Raw genomic sequence first — 12,303 nt, forward strand, 5'->3', positions numbered from 1 at the left:
TTTTTCCAGTTGTGGGGTTTACTAAAAACTGAATTATTAATGCCCCCCAGAAGACTGTGAATATGAGATAGCTTTTCCCTCACATTATTATTTTATTTTTATTTTTTTTCCCGCCTTTTCCTCTCCAATTGTACCCGTTCCGAGCCATCCCAGCCTCTCACCCGTAGACACGCCCAATTGCGTCTGTAGGGACGCCTGACCAAGCCGAAGGTAACACGGGGATTCGAACCGGCGAGCCCCGTGTTGGTAGGCAACGGAACAGACAGCTGCGCTACCCGGACGCCCCTACCCTCACATTCTTCACACGTGTGTGTGTGTGTGTGTGTGTGTGTGTGTGTGTGTGTGTGTGTGTGTGTGTGTGTGTGTGTGTGTGTGTGTGTGTGTGTGTGTGTGTGTGTGTGTGTGTGTGTGCCTGCACATTGCAGATACTCATCTCTGCCTGTTTGCCTACGTGCGTCCTGTGTCTTCCTTTTCCGGCATGCTCTAGGAAGAGAAGGTGTCAGTGGCCAAGGCCAAAGACTTCCTGGAGAGCAACACATACTCCACAGATGACCCGTACACCACGGCGCTGTCCGCGTATGCCCTGGCCCTGCTCCGAAGCCACTACGCCCCCCTGGCCCTGCGGCGCCTCAACCACATGGCCATCACACAAGGTACCACTACGGTCATCGCTGCAGCTTTCCAAGCCGTGGCACAGATAGAGGAGCGATAGCAGCGCTCTTGGGAGTTTACAAAGCAACTTTACAAGTAAAAGAGTATAAACAAAGAGTTGAAGAATAAAATGTTGGGGGGCGGGGAAGGGATTAGAGAAAAAGCAAATTTTCTATATGTGACTTTTTTAAAGGCGATTTAAAAGATGAGGCTAAGCTGCTTGGGTAGATTCTTCCATGCAGTCATGGGTCTGGATTCAAGGCAAGGTGCAACTTTATTTTTTTGCAAAAAAATAAAGCAGAAGACACATGACATGAGACATAAAATACTGTGGTAGACGTTACTCTTGTAGTCATCAACAACAGTGATATCCAGTCCAAATTGATCCAAAGTAAATCATGTGAAAGAGCCTACATGTACTCTCCTGCGCCCCGTGTCAGGGAAGTCAAACTAACGGAGTCAGCCACACATCAAAAATATGAAATTAAGATCTGTATCTGGTTTTTCTAGCCGGCTTCAACAGTGTTTACCCTGTTTTTTTTGTACTAGACTATTGCATTATGTACATATGTCTATTTTGTCTGATATAATTTGTTTATAGCCTGCTATGCAGGGTTTTTTTTTCTTATGTCAGGTTATCTTGAATTTTTATGCTTGGTGCCTATATTTGCAAGTCCTTGACCAGCTTTTTTCAAGAGATTTTCAATCTCAATGTGATGTCCTGGTGAAAAAAGAAGTAGAAGTTTGCACAACCAGTTCTTCTGGAAAACTTTATATATTACTTGGTTAATTAGAGTGAATTGGAGTAAATACTGCACAGAGGAGTTATTGGCACAAACGTTTCGGCTTACGCCTTCATCGGTGTGCAGTGGTGTCCTGGTAAAAGAAAAGTTTTTAAAAAAAAGAAAAATTAAACAAAGAAAGTTTCTGTGCAGTCTACAGTGTTTAACCCCTAATCTCTCCATCTCTAATCTCACAGTTGTTTTCAGTTGGGTTTACAGTGCCAACTTCTTCTGCCCCTCTCAAGCGGAGCTTTTCTGCCATCATGGCTGGCTGGCTTGTGAAAACCCTTTCATTTGATCACCGTCAGAATAACTTTGTTCCCCCGGTGCAGTAAATACAGTGAACAGGAATTTTCCCCATTGAAACTAATGCGGGGCATCTCTGTAGCTACAGTAGATAATGATACAGTGGATGCTGAACATGATACAGTGATACCCATATTAGATGCCCCCCCTTCCCTCCCATTCTTCTCTCTCCCTTTCCATAGATGGCTTCACCCACTGGAGCCTGTCTGGCAGCACGGTGGCAGATGAAGACACCTTCATGGGCTTCAGCGATGGCCTCTCTCAGTCAGGTATATGCTCCACATATAATGTGATGACACCTTCTAACTGCACATGTACTTTGAGACTGATAGAGGAGTGTATCTGATGGATAATTGGAGCCCGGCATCACACTGCTCAGCCTCCCTGGGAAAGTCTAGTCTAGGGTGCTAGAAAGGAGGCTCTGGCTGATTGTCGAACCTCAGATCCAGGAGGAAAAATGCAGATTCCTTCTTGGCCATGGAACAATGGACCTGCTCTTTACCATGCGGAAGTGCTGAGGGAGACATGGGAGTTTGACCAGCCAGTTTACATGTGTTTTGTGGACTTGGAGAAGGCTTACGACCATGTACCCCGTGGCACCCCATGGGGGGTACTGTGGGAGTATGGGGTACTGGGGCAGTTGCTATAAGCCATCTGGTCCTTGTATAACCAAAGTGAGAGCTGTGTCTGCATTCTCGGCACAAAGTCAAACACGTTTTCGGTGGGTGTCGGACTCTGCCAAGGTTGTCCCTTGTCTCTGATTCTGTTTGTGATATTCATGGACAGGATCTCAAGGTGCAGCCAAGGTGAGGAGTGTGTCTGTTTTGGGAATCACAGAATTGCATCTCTGCTCTTCACAGATGATGTGGTTTTGTTGGCTTCATAAGAACGTGACCTCCAGCACGCACTGGGGCAGTTTCCAGCTGAATGTGAAATGGCTGGGATGAGGGTCAGCACCTCCAAGTCTGAGGCCATGGTTCTCTACCGGAAAGTGGTGGATTGCTCCCTCCGGTTTGGGGATGAGCTGTTGCCTCAAGTGAAGGAGTTCAAGTATCTCGGGGTCTTGTTCACGAGTGAGGGTAGGATGGAGCGGGAGATTGACAGGCGGATGGTGCAGCATCAGCAGCAATGTGGATGTTGTACCGGACCATTGTGGTGAAGAAGGAGCTGAGCTGGAAGACAAAGCTCTCAATTTACAATTTATCAGTCAATCTTCATTCCAACCCTCACCTGTGGTCATGAGTTTTGGGTAGTGACTGAAAGGGTGAGATCGCAGATACAAGCGGCTGAAATGAGTTTCCTCCGTAGGGTGTCTGGGTTCAGGCTTAGAGATAGGGTGAGGAGCTCGGACATTCGGAGGGAGCTCTGAGTAGAGTCGCTGCTCCTTGGCGTTAAAAGGAGTCAGTTGAGGTAGTTCGGGCATCTGATTAGGATGCCTCCTGGGCGCCTTCCTTTGGAAGTTTCCTGGGCACGTCCAACTGGGAGGAGACCCCGGGGTAGACCCAGAACTCGCTGGAGGGACTACATATCCAATCTGGACTGGGAACGCCTTGGGATCCCCCAGGAGGAGCTGGAGGGCGTTGCTGGGGAGAGGGATGTCTGGAGTGCCCTACTTAGCTTGCTGCCACCGCGACCCGACCCCGGAGAAGCAGCTGCTGATGAGATGAGATGAGAGATGATAGAGGAGTGAGGGCAGTGCTCTGAAGCATGGTAGTTCAGGACAGCGAATAGTTCAAAGTTAGCAAAAACTACTAAATGCGTTCTTCTGGGTTTACTGTACAGAAGTTTCAGTGTTTTGGAATCAGATGTTTCGACTTTAATTGAATTGCAGAATTGCATCTCGGACCTGACCCTACACCTCATGAAGTTGGTCGGTTGTTACCATCGGGAAACTGTGAGAAAATATACACAACTAAATCTCCACTTTTTCAGTGGTGTCGGCAGAGGTGGAGATGACAGCCTACGGCCTGCTGACCTACACGCTGTTGGGGGATGTGGCCTCTGCCCTGCCTGTGGTCAAATGGCTGTCCCAACAAAGGAACGCCCTCGGAGGCTTTTCTTCTACACAGGTAGCTCTCCCTCTCTTTTTACTTCTTTGTGGTGTGTAGCCACACATATGTGTATGGTTTTACCCATAACTCCACAACTGGAGACGAGGTTATGACATGAAATGTTCTGAAGCTGAAAATCTGAGCCTGTAGAGCTCCACCTTTTCATAACCACATGTACACTTCAGTCTGTGGCAGCTCTCAAAGCAGTTTCAACAATATTTTTGCAAACAAATCATGATACTGTGTGAAGGAAATCTATACCCAGCTTCATCACCCGTTACCATGCAGATAAATGTGAAAACAACTTCCTTTTTTTCATTTTACTCATTGTTTACTCATACTAATAACAATAAGGAACTTAATTTATGAAGCATTTTTCTAATCCACTGTTAAAAAGTACTTTACAAAACACATTGATTAAAAAGAAATTATCAGTACTTTGGTTAAAAGAATAAGAACAGGACAAAGAGTAATATGAAAATTGAAATGAGGGAAAAAAAAGGTGAAACATTTCAGCTTTGCACATGAGGATGTTTATAAAACCGAGCTTATAAAGTGACATTGTGCATTTTTTTCCTGTTAATTTGGCAAACAAGACGCGATCGTTTCTTCGCATGCAGGAAATGACACTCGCCATGAGGCGTGATAACAAACGTGGGATTTTAGACTTTTTTTTTTCTTCAGCAATGGACTGCAGCCTTGACCACCACCAAGCCAAGAAATAACAGCTAAAATCCTGCGTTTGTCTTCGTCACGCCTTGTAGCGAGCGCCATTTTCCATTTGTGAATGAAGGTTCACGTCCTGTTGGCGGGTATTGTGACGACACTGCCCGTGCTTCTTGAACCAGACCATTTGAATTAAGTAGTGTATTTCTTTTTTCAATTGAGGCAGTTTTTTTATAGTTTTCAAATTACATCAGATTATACAATGAACAACAACCATATAAAACACAGCAACCCCCCCCCCCACAACCCATCCCCATCAACAGAGTAGGGGCACACACAAAAAAAAAATATATATATATATATATACACTACCGTTCAAAAGTTTGGGATCACCCAAACAATTTTGTGTTTTCCATGAAAAGTCACACTTATTCACCACCATATGTTGTGAAATGAATAGAAAATAGAGTCAAGACATTGACAAGGTTAGAAATAATGATTTGTATTTGAAATAAGATTTTTTTTACATCAAACTTTGCTTTCGTCAAAGAATCCTCCATTTGCAGCAATTACAGCATTGCAGACCTTTGGCATTCTAGCTGTTAATTTGTTGAGGTAATCTGGAGAAATTGCACCCCACGCTTCCAGAAGCAGCTCCCACAAGTTGGATTGGTTGGATGGGCACTTCTTTGAGCAGATTGAGTTTCTGGAGCATCACATTTGTGGGGTCAATTAAACGCTAAAAATGGCCAGAAAAAGAGAACTTTCATCTGAAACTCGACAGTCTATTCTTGTTCTTAGAAATGAAGGCTATTCCATGCGAGAAATTGCTAAGAAATTGAAGATTTCCTACACCGGTGTGTACTACTCCCTTCAGAGGACAGCACAAACAGGCTATATATATATATATATATATATATATATATATATATATATATATATATATATATATATATATATATATTAAACCAATAGGGTAATAAAATATTTCACAAACCCATCGACCTCTGTAGAATCAAGAAGAGGTGGTGTGTTGAAGCACCACAGGTCTCAGTTTATTGTATACACACTCCTGATCTTAATGGATTAATTAGGAGGTTGCACATTATCATTTTAAGTGTGTTTCAGATAGAAGACATAGTTTGCTGGCATGAGCTCCATGAGAAGGGCACCCCAAAGTCCATCCATCCATCCATTATCCAAACCGCTTATCCTACGTAGGGTCGCAGGATGCTGGAACCTATCCCAGCAGTTATTTGGCATTCCAGAGTCCTGGGGCTTAAATAGCCAAGGCCTTTTAATCATGAACCTGGACCTCGGGACAGTAAGAAGAACCTATCCAGAGGACCTCAGTCTGCATCCATGTGGTTAACAGGTCAAGTGAAGTTGATTCTGTTTTTCTTTCCAACGCCAGGACACGTGTGTTGCTCTGCAGGCTCTTTCCGAGTACGCCATCCTGTCCTACGTGGGCGGAGTCAACCTCACCATCTCCCTGGCCTCCACTAACCTGGACTTCCAGGAAACCTTTGAGTTGCACCGAGAGAACAAGAAGATCCTCCAGAGTGCCAGGGTAAAACTAAGACGAGATAAGATAAAATAAGTGGATAAGATAAGTTAAGACAAGGCCAACTAAGATAAGATAAGTGGATAAGACAAGGTAAGTGGATAAGATAAGTGGATAAGAGAAAATAAGACTAGCTAAGATAAGATAAGTGGATAGGACATCATAAGAGGAAGACTATTTATTCTTGAAAGGTCTTCATCATGAAATCATGATGTATTCTATATTGTAAGTCATCACAGGCTGCTGTATGACAGTAAGTGAGTAGAGGATGGCCCACCTCTTACTGTTTCTGTTAGCACTGCAAATGAGGCAAAACCAATTCAGATGTCTTCACAGGCTGCTTGCTGCCAGTTAGTCGTAGATGTTTGCCAAGCCTGTCAGCATTTGATCAGTATTAGCCAATATGGAGAGCGATAATAAAGAACCCAGCCCGGTGACTTTAGTGTTTCGCCAGCACTTAAAGAGGAGTCCTTTCATTTCAGAGAGATCGTTTGCGCCGAGCCTTTCCCTTTTGAATGGCGCTGAGCGAGGCAGTGATTATAAAGTCGACGGCAGGGCTGCTGTACATTCCGGCCATAAACATTAATCTCTCTTTTTCCGGGACTAGCTGTGGATTAGCCCGGACCTTTTTTACACTGCCAAGCCAAAACAAACCAAACTGGATCGGTTTTTCCCCAAAGCACCGTTTTTTCCGTCAACTTAATAAGTGCTGCTGTAGCGGCCTGTTTGCCCATGCACTACCGGTTTGACAGCGTGGGCACACATGACCCAGGCCGGTTGTTGGGCTACAGGTCAGCCCGGCCGTGTGAGAAAGGCCGGGTTGGTTAGCTGGCATGGTTCAGGTGAGAGTGTAGCTGATCTGCTCTCTCTGCCGGGCATGTTTCTATGCTGTGATTAGTGGTATCAGCTTAATTGGGGGCAATTAAGGCCTGTTGGTTAGTAGCCAGAGAGCCACAAGTGGCGGTGGAGCAGCCTAGGGCACTAATTCACTTGATAAATTACTTGTTCACCTCTACCTGCCCCCTCTGGTTTTCACTGCTTCTTCTCTTCTCTTCTCTTCTCTTCTCTTCTCTTCTCTTCTCTTCTCTTCTCTTCTCTTCTCTTCTCTTCTCTTCTCTTCTCTTTAACCTCTGTGTTATCATCTCTTCTCTTTTGTTACCTCTCTCTCACCCTCTCTCCCCCCTCTTGCTCTCTCTCTCCCTCTCACACTCTCTTTCTCTCTCTCCCGCTCCCCCCCCCCTCTCCCGCTCTCTCTTGCTCCCCCTCCCTCTCTCTCTCTCGCTCCTGCTCTCTCTCTCTCCCCCCTAGTACGTCACAGAAGGTCTTGTACGCAGTCACTGTAAAGGTTCTCAACAGAACATCGCTAGCCGGCATGCAGGAGTCGAGGTGGTTGAGTGTGTTGGCACCAGGCTCATCCCCCAGGGGCAGCTGGAGGTCCCTGTAAAACCCCCCCATAGAGAAACACACTGCGGATCTACAGTGGAGGGTGGTACATGGATATACAGCGGAGGGTGGTACATGGGGCTGGGGCTACGAGCAGACGTGTGGCACACATTGATCCTAGGGCAGGGAGCCACCGCTCTTTCTGTAACAATGCGGAAACTCTACAGCACTTATGGCTCAGATGTCCCAGGTTGAGCCCTCTTTTCTCTGCACTGCAGCAGTGGCTCAGAGGTTTAGGAGAGGATCTCAAAGACAGCCTGTTTGTCTTTGGTCCGAGGTACACGGCAGCACAGTGCAGCTGTGTCACCCTGGTTAATTTTTTGATAGGTCAGGCAAAAATGAGCATTTGGCTTAGCAGACGGAACAAAATGAAAGGCACAGGGTCCGCAGATGCCATGCTCATGTTCAGGGGTGTAGTGGCTGCTCGGCTGAAAATTGAGTTCATGTTTTTCAAACTTATTTCAAACTTGGAAGGATTTATTTCTATTTGGGGACATGGGGATGTGCTGTGTACGGTAGAAAACCAAGTGCTTCTTAATTTCTGAAAAAAGAAAAAAAATAGGGGAAGGTGTGTATCCTTTTGTTTTTACTGTGTATGGCAATTGTTGTATTTTTCACTATGTATATGAGTATTTGTGTTAATGTTATCTTGCTGTGAATGAAGAATTGGAACATTAAAGGCTTGGTTAAAGGTCAAGGTCTCCCTCTCTCTCTGTCTCTCTCCCCCTCTCTCTCTCTCACTTTCTCTCTCTCCCTCTCTCTCTTTCTTGCCCTCTCCCCCTCTCTCTCCCGCTCTCTCTCTAACTCCCCCCTCTCGCTTTCTCACCCCCCCCTTGCACTTGCTTTCTTACCCCCCCCTTCCAGATCCCCAGTATCCCTACAGGCCTTTTTGTCAGCGCTAAAGGAGAAGGCTGCTGTCTCATGCAGGTATTGTATCAGTACACACACACACACACACACACACACACACACACACACACACAAACACGCACTGCAAAACAGACAATCTTATCATAAGGTATTTTATCTTATTCTAAATCTCATAACACTTATTTCAAGATATGTCCAATAAACTGTTTTTATGCCTACTGGCAAATATTATTTCTTATCTGAAGGAAGTACACTTGTATCACGATTATAACACGTGTTATAAGCAATTCTCACTAAACAGGGAAATAAATCTCTGAATAAAAAACTAGATTTGAGATAGTCTTTCTTTTTAGAGTAAACGTCTCGAAACAAGTCCTGTTATCATGAAACAAGTGCACTTTTTTTTTTTAAACAAGCAGTATCGTCTGCTGGGGAGGTAGGAACATTTTCCTAACAGTTCCTTGAAATCAGCATGTTGAGACTTAAAACCATATAACATGCCGGTGCACACATACAAACCCACCCAGACAAACACACGTGTAGCTTTGCCGTCTCACAGGGTGCCCACAGAGGAACGGTTGTGGAACACCGCGCTTGCCCTGTTGACTCAGAGGGAGGATTTGCCGGGGGGGGGGGGGGGGGGACTGGTTACCATTCCCATGCTCTGGTCCCTTATGCCCAAATTCCTCCATCTAAATTGGAGTGATCTGGGAGAGTTTAGTTTGTTGTTTTGGACGGGGGCAATCATTCCTCTTGATTCTTGCGGCCCCCCGGATAGGATGCTGTTTACCGCCTTCCCACCTTGTCCCAGAACAACAAAAGGCTCTTTCATAAGCAACTGCGAGGAGTTAACTTGCTTTCCGGCTCTCTGAGTATAGTGTGTCCTCTTATCCCCGTTTCTCTCCGCTTTTATCCTCCCTTCTCCTTCCTCTCATCTCCTCTGGTTTTGTGTCCTCTTAACTCCTTCCTGTTTAATCCTGTTCTTCTCTTCGCTCCTCTCATCCAGCTCTCTTCTTTTCTCCTCTCATACCTTTTGTTTGCTAAACACGTCTCCCAATTGCTTTCTTCTCCTCTTGTCTCCACTTTCTCTTCCTCTGCTCTCTTATCTCTGGACTGAATGCGTGTGTGCAGCTTGTTAGCTTAACATCCACACATGATGCATGTGTGTCTGAAGCCTCCTGCAGACTGCGATTCTAGCAGTCCTAGAAGTTTATTGCAAGCCACACTGTGCGATATGGATCTAATGAACTTGGGTATGACTTCAAGTTTGATGTACGTAGACTGTACGAATCGCAGGCTATGACGCAAGTCCATAAAAACATCATCAGCGTGTATGCCATAGCAGCGCGTAATCAGTCTACGCCGCTGGTAGAGCAACATGACGCCAAGCAGGAATCCAGTCCTTTCAATAGTTGCCGCAGCTCATTTTGCTTATGTTGTTGCTCGTTTTGTTAGCTCGTTTTGTTGCTCGTTTTGATGAATCCATGGCATTTGGGTCACAGATGCTAACAGTGTGTTTGTTTGTGTTTAGCGCCAGCAAAGATTCTGCGTGGCGTTGATCAGTGCGTCAATTCGTGCTGCATTTCTATTGGTTGGTTTGTAGGCGTAGGTCGTAGCAGCAGTCACATTGTGAGATGGTCATCCTACATTTCTGACAGTGTCAGACTTTTGTCCCAGATTATCTTCGGTCGCAAGACTGTAATAATGGCCGTCTTTGAACCTGTCTCACAGTGCGATGTAGGACCACCGTTTTGGAGCCACGACAAAAGATATCGCCACATTTAGTCATCCTTCATCTGGGACAGCCCACATCACACCGTCTGTAGGAAGCTTTACAGGTACACAAGGATGCTTTTTCTAGCTTGGTTGGGCATCCCTACACACATAATTGGCCGTGTCTGTGGGTGGGAGGGCAGTTGTGGGTACCTGTCCTGGTTGCTGCACTAGTGCCGCCTCTAGTTGGTCGGGGCGCCTGTTCGGGGGGGGGCTGGGGGAATAGCGTGATCCTCCTACACGCCATGTCCCCCTGGTGAAACTCCTCACTGTCAGGTGAAAAGAAGCAGCTTGTCTCCTCCTCCACATGTATCGGAGGAGACAATTGTGCTAGGTTCATACACCAATTTATCCTTGCAATTACTCATGTCTTATAAATCGGTGGTTCTCAATCAGTTCCTCGGTACCACCAGTGCCGTTGGTTTTCTCTTCTGCCAGATAGTTCCCTACATTCACCTGGTGTTCCAGGTATTCCAGCCTCCAGTCAGGGAGCTTTCAGACCTGGAACAGCAGGTACAGCAGTATTGGTGGTAAAACGAGGACCTGATTGAGAACCACTGTTATAAAGGATAGGGATTGGGGTGTCCAGGTGGCGTAGCGGTCTATTCCGTTGCCTACCAACACGGGGCTCGCTGGTTAGAATCCCCGTGTTACCTCCGGCTTGGTTGGGCGTCCCTACAGACACAATTGGCCGTGTCTGCGGGTGGGAAGCTGGATGTGGATATGTGTCCTGGTCGTTGCACTAGCGCCATCTCTGGTCGTTCAGAGCGCCTGTTCAGGGGGGGGCTGGGGGGAATAGTGTGATCCTCCCACGCGCTACGTCCCCGAAACTGCTCACTGTCAGGTGAAAAGAAGTGGCTGGCGACTCCACATGTATGGGAGGAGGTATGTGGTAGTCTGCAGCCCTCCCTGGATCGGCAGAGGAGGTGGAGCAGCGGCCGGGATGGCTCGGAAGAGTGGGGTAATTGGCCGGATACAATTACGGGGGGAAAAGGGGGGGGAATTAAGAAAAAATAAATAAAAAAGGATGCTTTTTCTACTACACACCAAGCCCAGGCTCCTGCTGAAGTCAGTCTAAACCAGTAAGGAAAATGCAAGTTGTCCTGCAGGCTCATTGCACTCGTCCGCTTTTGAAAATCATCAGAATGATAAAGCATGTGTAATCTAAAATGCCTAAGGACGTCAATCTGGAAAATCTTACCAACACCTGTGCCTCTGAGACCCAGACTCAGTCTGACAAAGTGGTTTAGCTGGCTGCAAGAGCTGATGTTATGAAGCACGATGGATGAAGTCGCCGCTTGCAGCACACTCTTCCCCACCTCAAACAGACACATTCACACACACAAACACTCACACACGTGCAGAAACACACACTCCTTTCTTTGCCCCTCTCCCTCCTCTCTGCTTCATTTCGCGGGTGAGTCCCTCTATCTCGCCATTCACACTCCTGTGTGTGCGTCAACACACCCCCTCTGAGCCCTGACAGCCCCTCAGGCGAGCAGCACCTGGGCTGTAATGAAACACAAGAGTGGGACGATCAAAGAGACTTGTCTGCGTTTCTGTGTGTGCGTGTGTGTGTGTGTGTGTGTGTATGTGTGTGTGTGGGCATACACATGTTTTTCCGAGTTTTTTCACGTGCTCTCTGATTCTTATTCGAGCAAAAGTTTTGCGATGGTTCCAGATCATCGGTGGTGATTTATTCAGAAGGTGCACAGCTCGGGGAACAATAATCTGCCCATGAAACGAAGAGGAGCATGGAGACGGTGAAGAGGAGCATGAAGATGGTGAAGAGGAGCATGGAGACGGTGAAGAGGAGCACGAAGACGGTGAAGAGGAGCGTGAAATGAAGAAGAGCATGGAGACGGTGAAGAGGAGCATGGAGACGGTAAAGAGGAGAATGAAGACGGTGAAGAGGAGCATGAAGACGGTGAAGAGGAGCATGAAGACGGTGAAGAGGAGCATGAAGACGGTGAAGAGGAGCATGAAATGAAGAGGAGCATGGAGATGGTGAAGAGATGCATGAAATGAAGAGGAGCATGGAGACGGTTGCCCCCCCAGGATGAAATAAGTAGATGCTCTGCAAAATACACATCTTCTGACCAGTGAATGTGATTTGTGGATTCTGCTTTACAGTGGCGGTTCTCGAGCTTTCCGAGCCGCAACACGCCCCCCCCCCCCCAGAATTATCAGGTTGGTA

At 46.5% G+C, this 12,303-nt stretch overlaps 1 protein-coding gene across 1 annotated transcript in view; it reads left to right on the forward strand.

The window, feature by feature from the left end:
* cpamd8 (C3 and PZP like alpha-2-macroglobulin domain containing 8) overlaps positions 1 to 12,303 on the forward strand; it is a 119,625-nt gene that overhangs the window by 65,673 nt on the left and 41,649 nt on the right. Inside the window, exons 31-35 of the mRNA XM_056276951.1 lie at positions 488 to 653; positions 1,922 to 2,008; positions 3,672 to 3,808; positions 5,871 to 6,026; positions 8,328 to 8,390. Coding sequence (XP_056132926.1) covers positions 488 to 653; positions 1,922 to 2,008; positions 3,672 to 3,808; positions 5,871 to 6,026; positions 8,328 to 8,390 — 609 coding nt within the window. The remainder of the gene's footprint in view (positions 1 to 487; positions 654 to 1,921; positions 2,009 to 3,671; positions 3,809 to 5,870; positions 6,027 to 8,327; positions 8,391 to 12,303) is intronic.

Source organism: Lampris incognitus, chromosome 3 (genome assembly GCF_029633865.1).
Source record: "Lampris incognitus isolate fLamInc1 chromosome 3, fLamInc1.hap2, whole genome shotgun sequence".
NCBI lineage: Eukaryota > Metazoa > Chordata > Actinopteri > Lampriformes > Lampridae > Lampris > Lampris incognitus.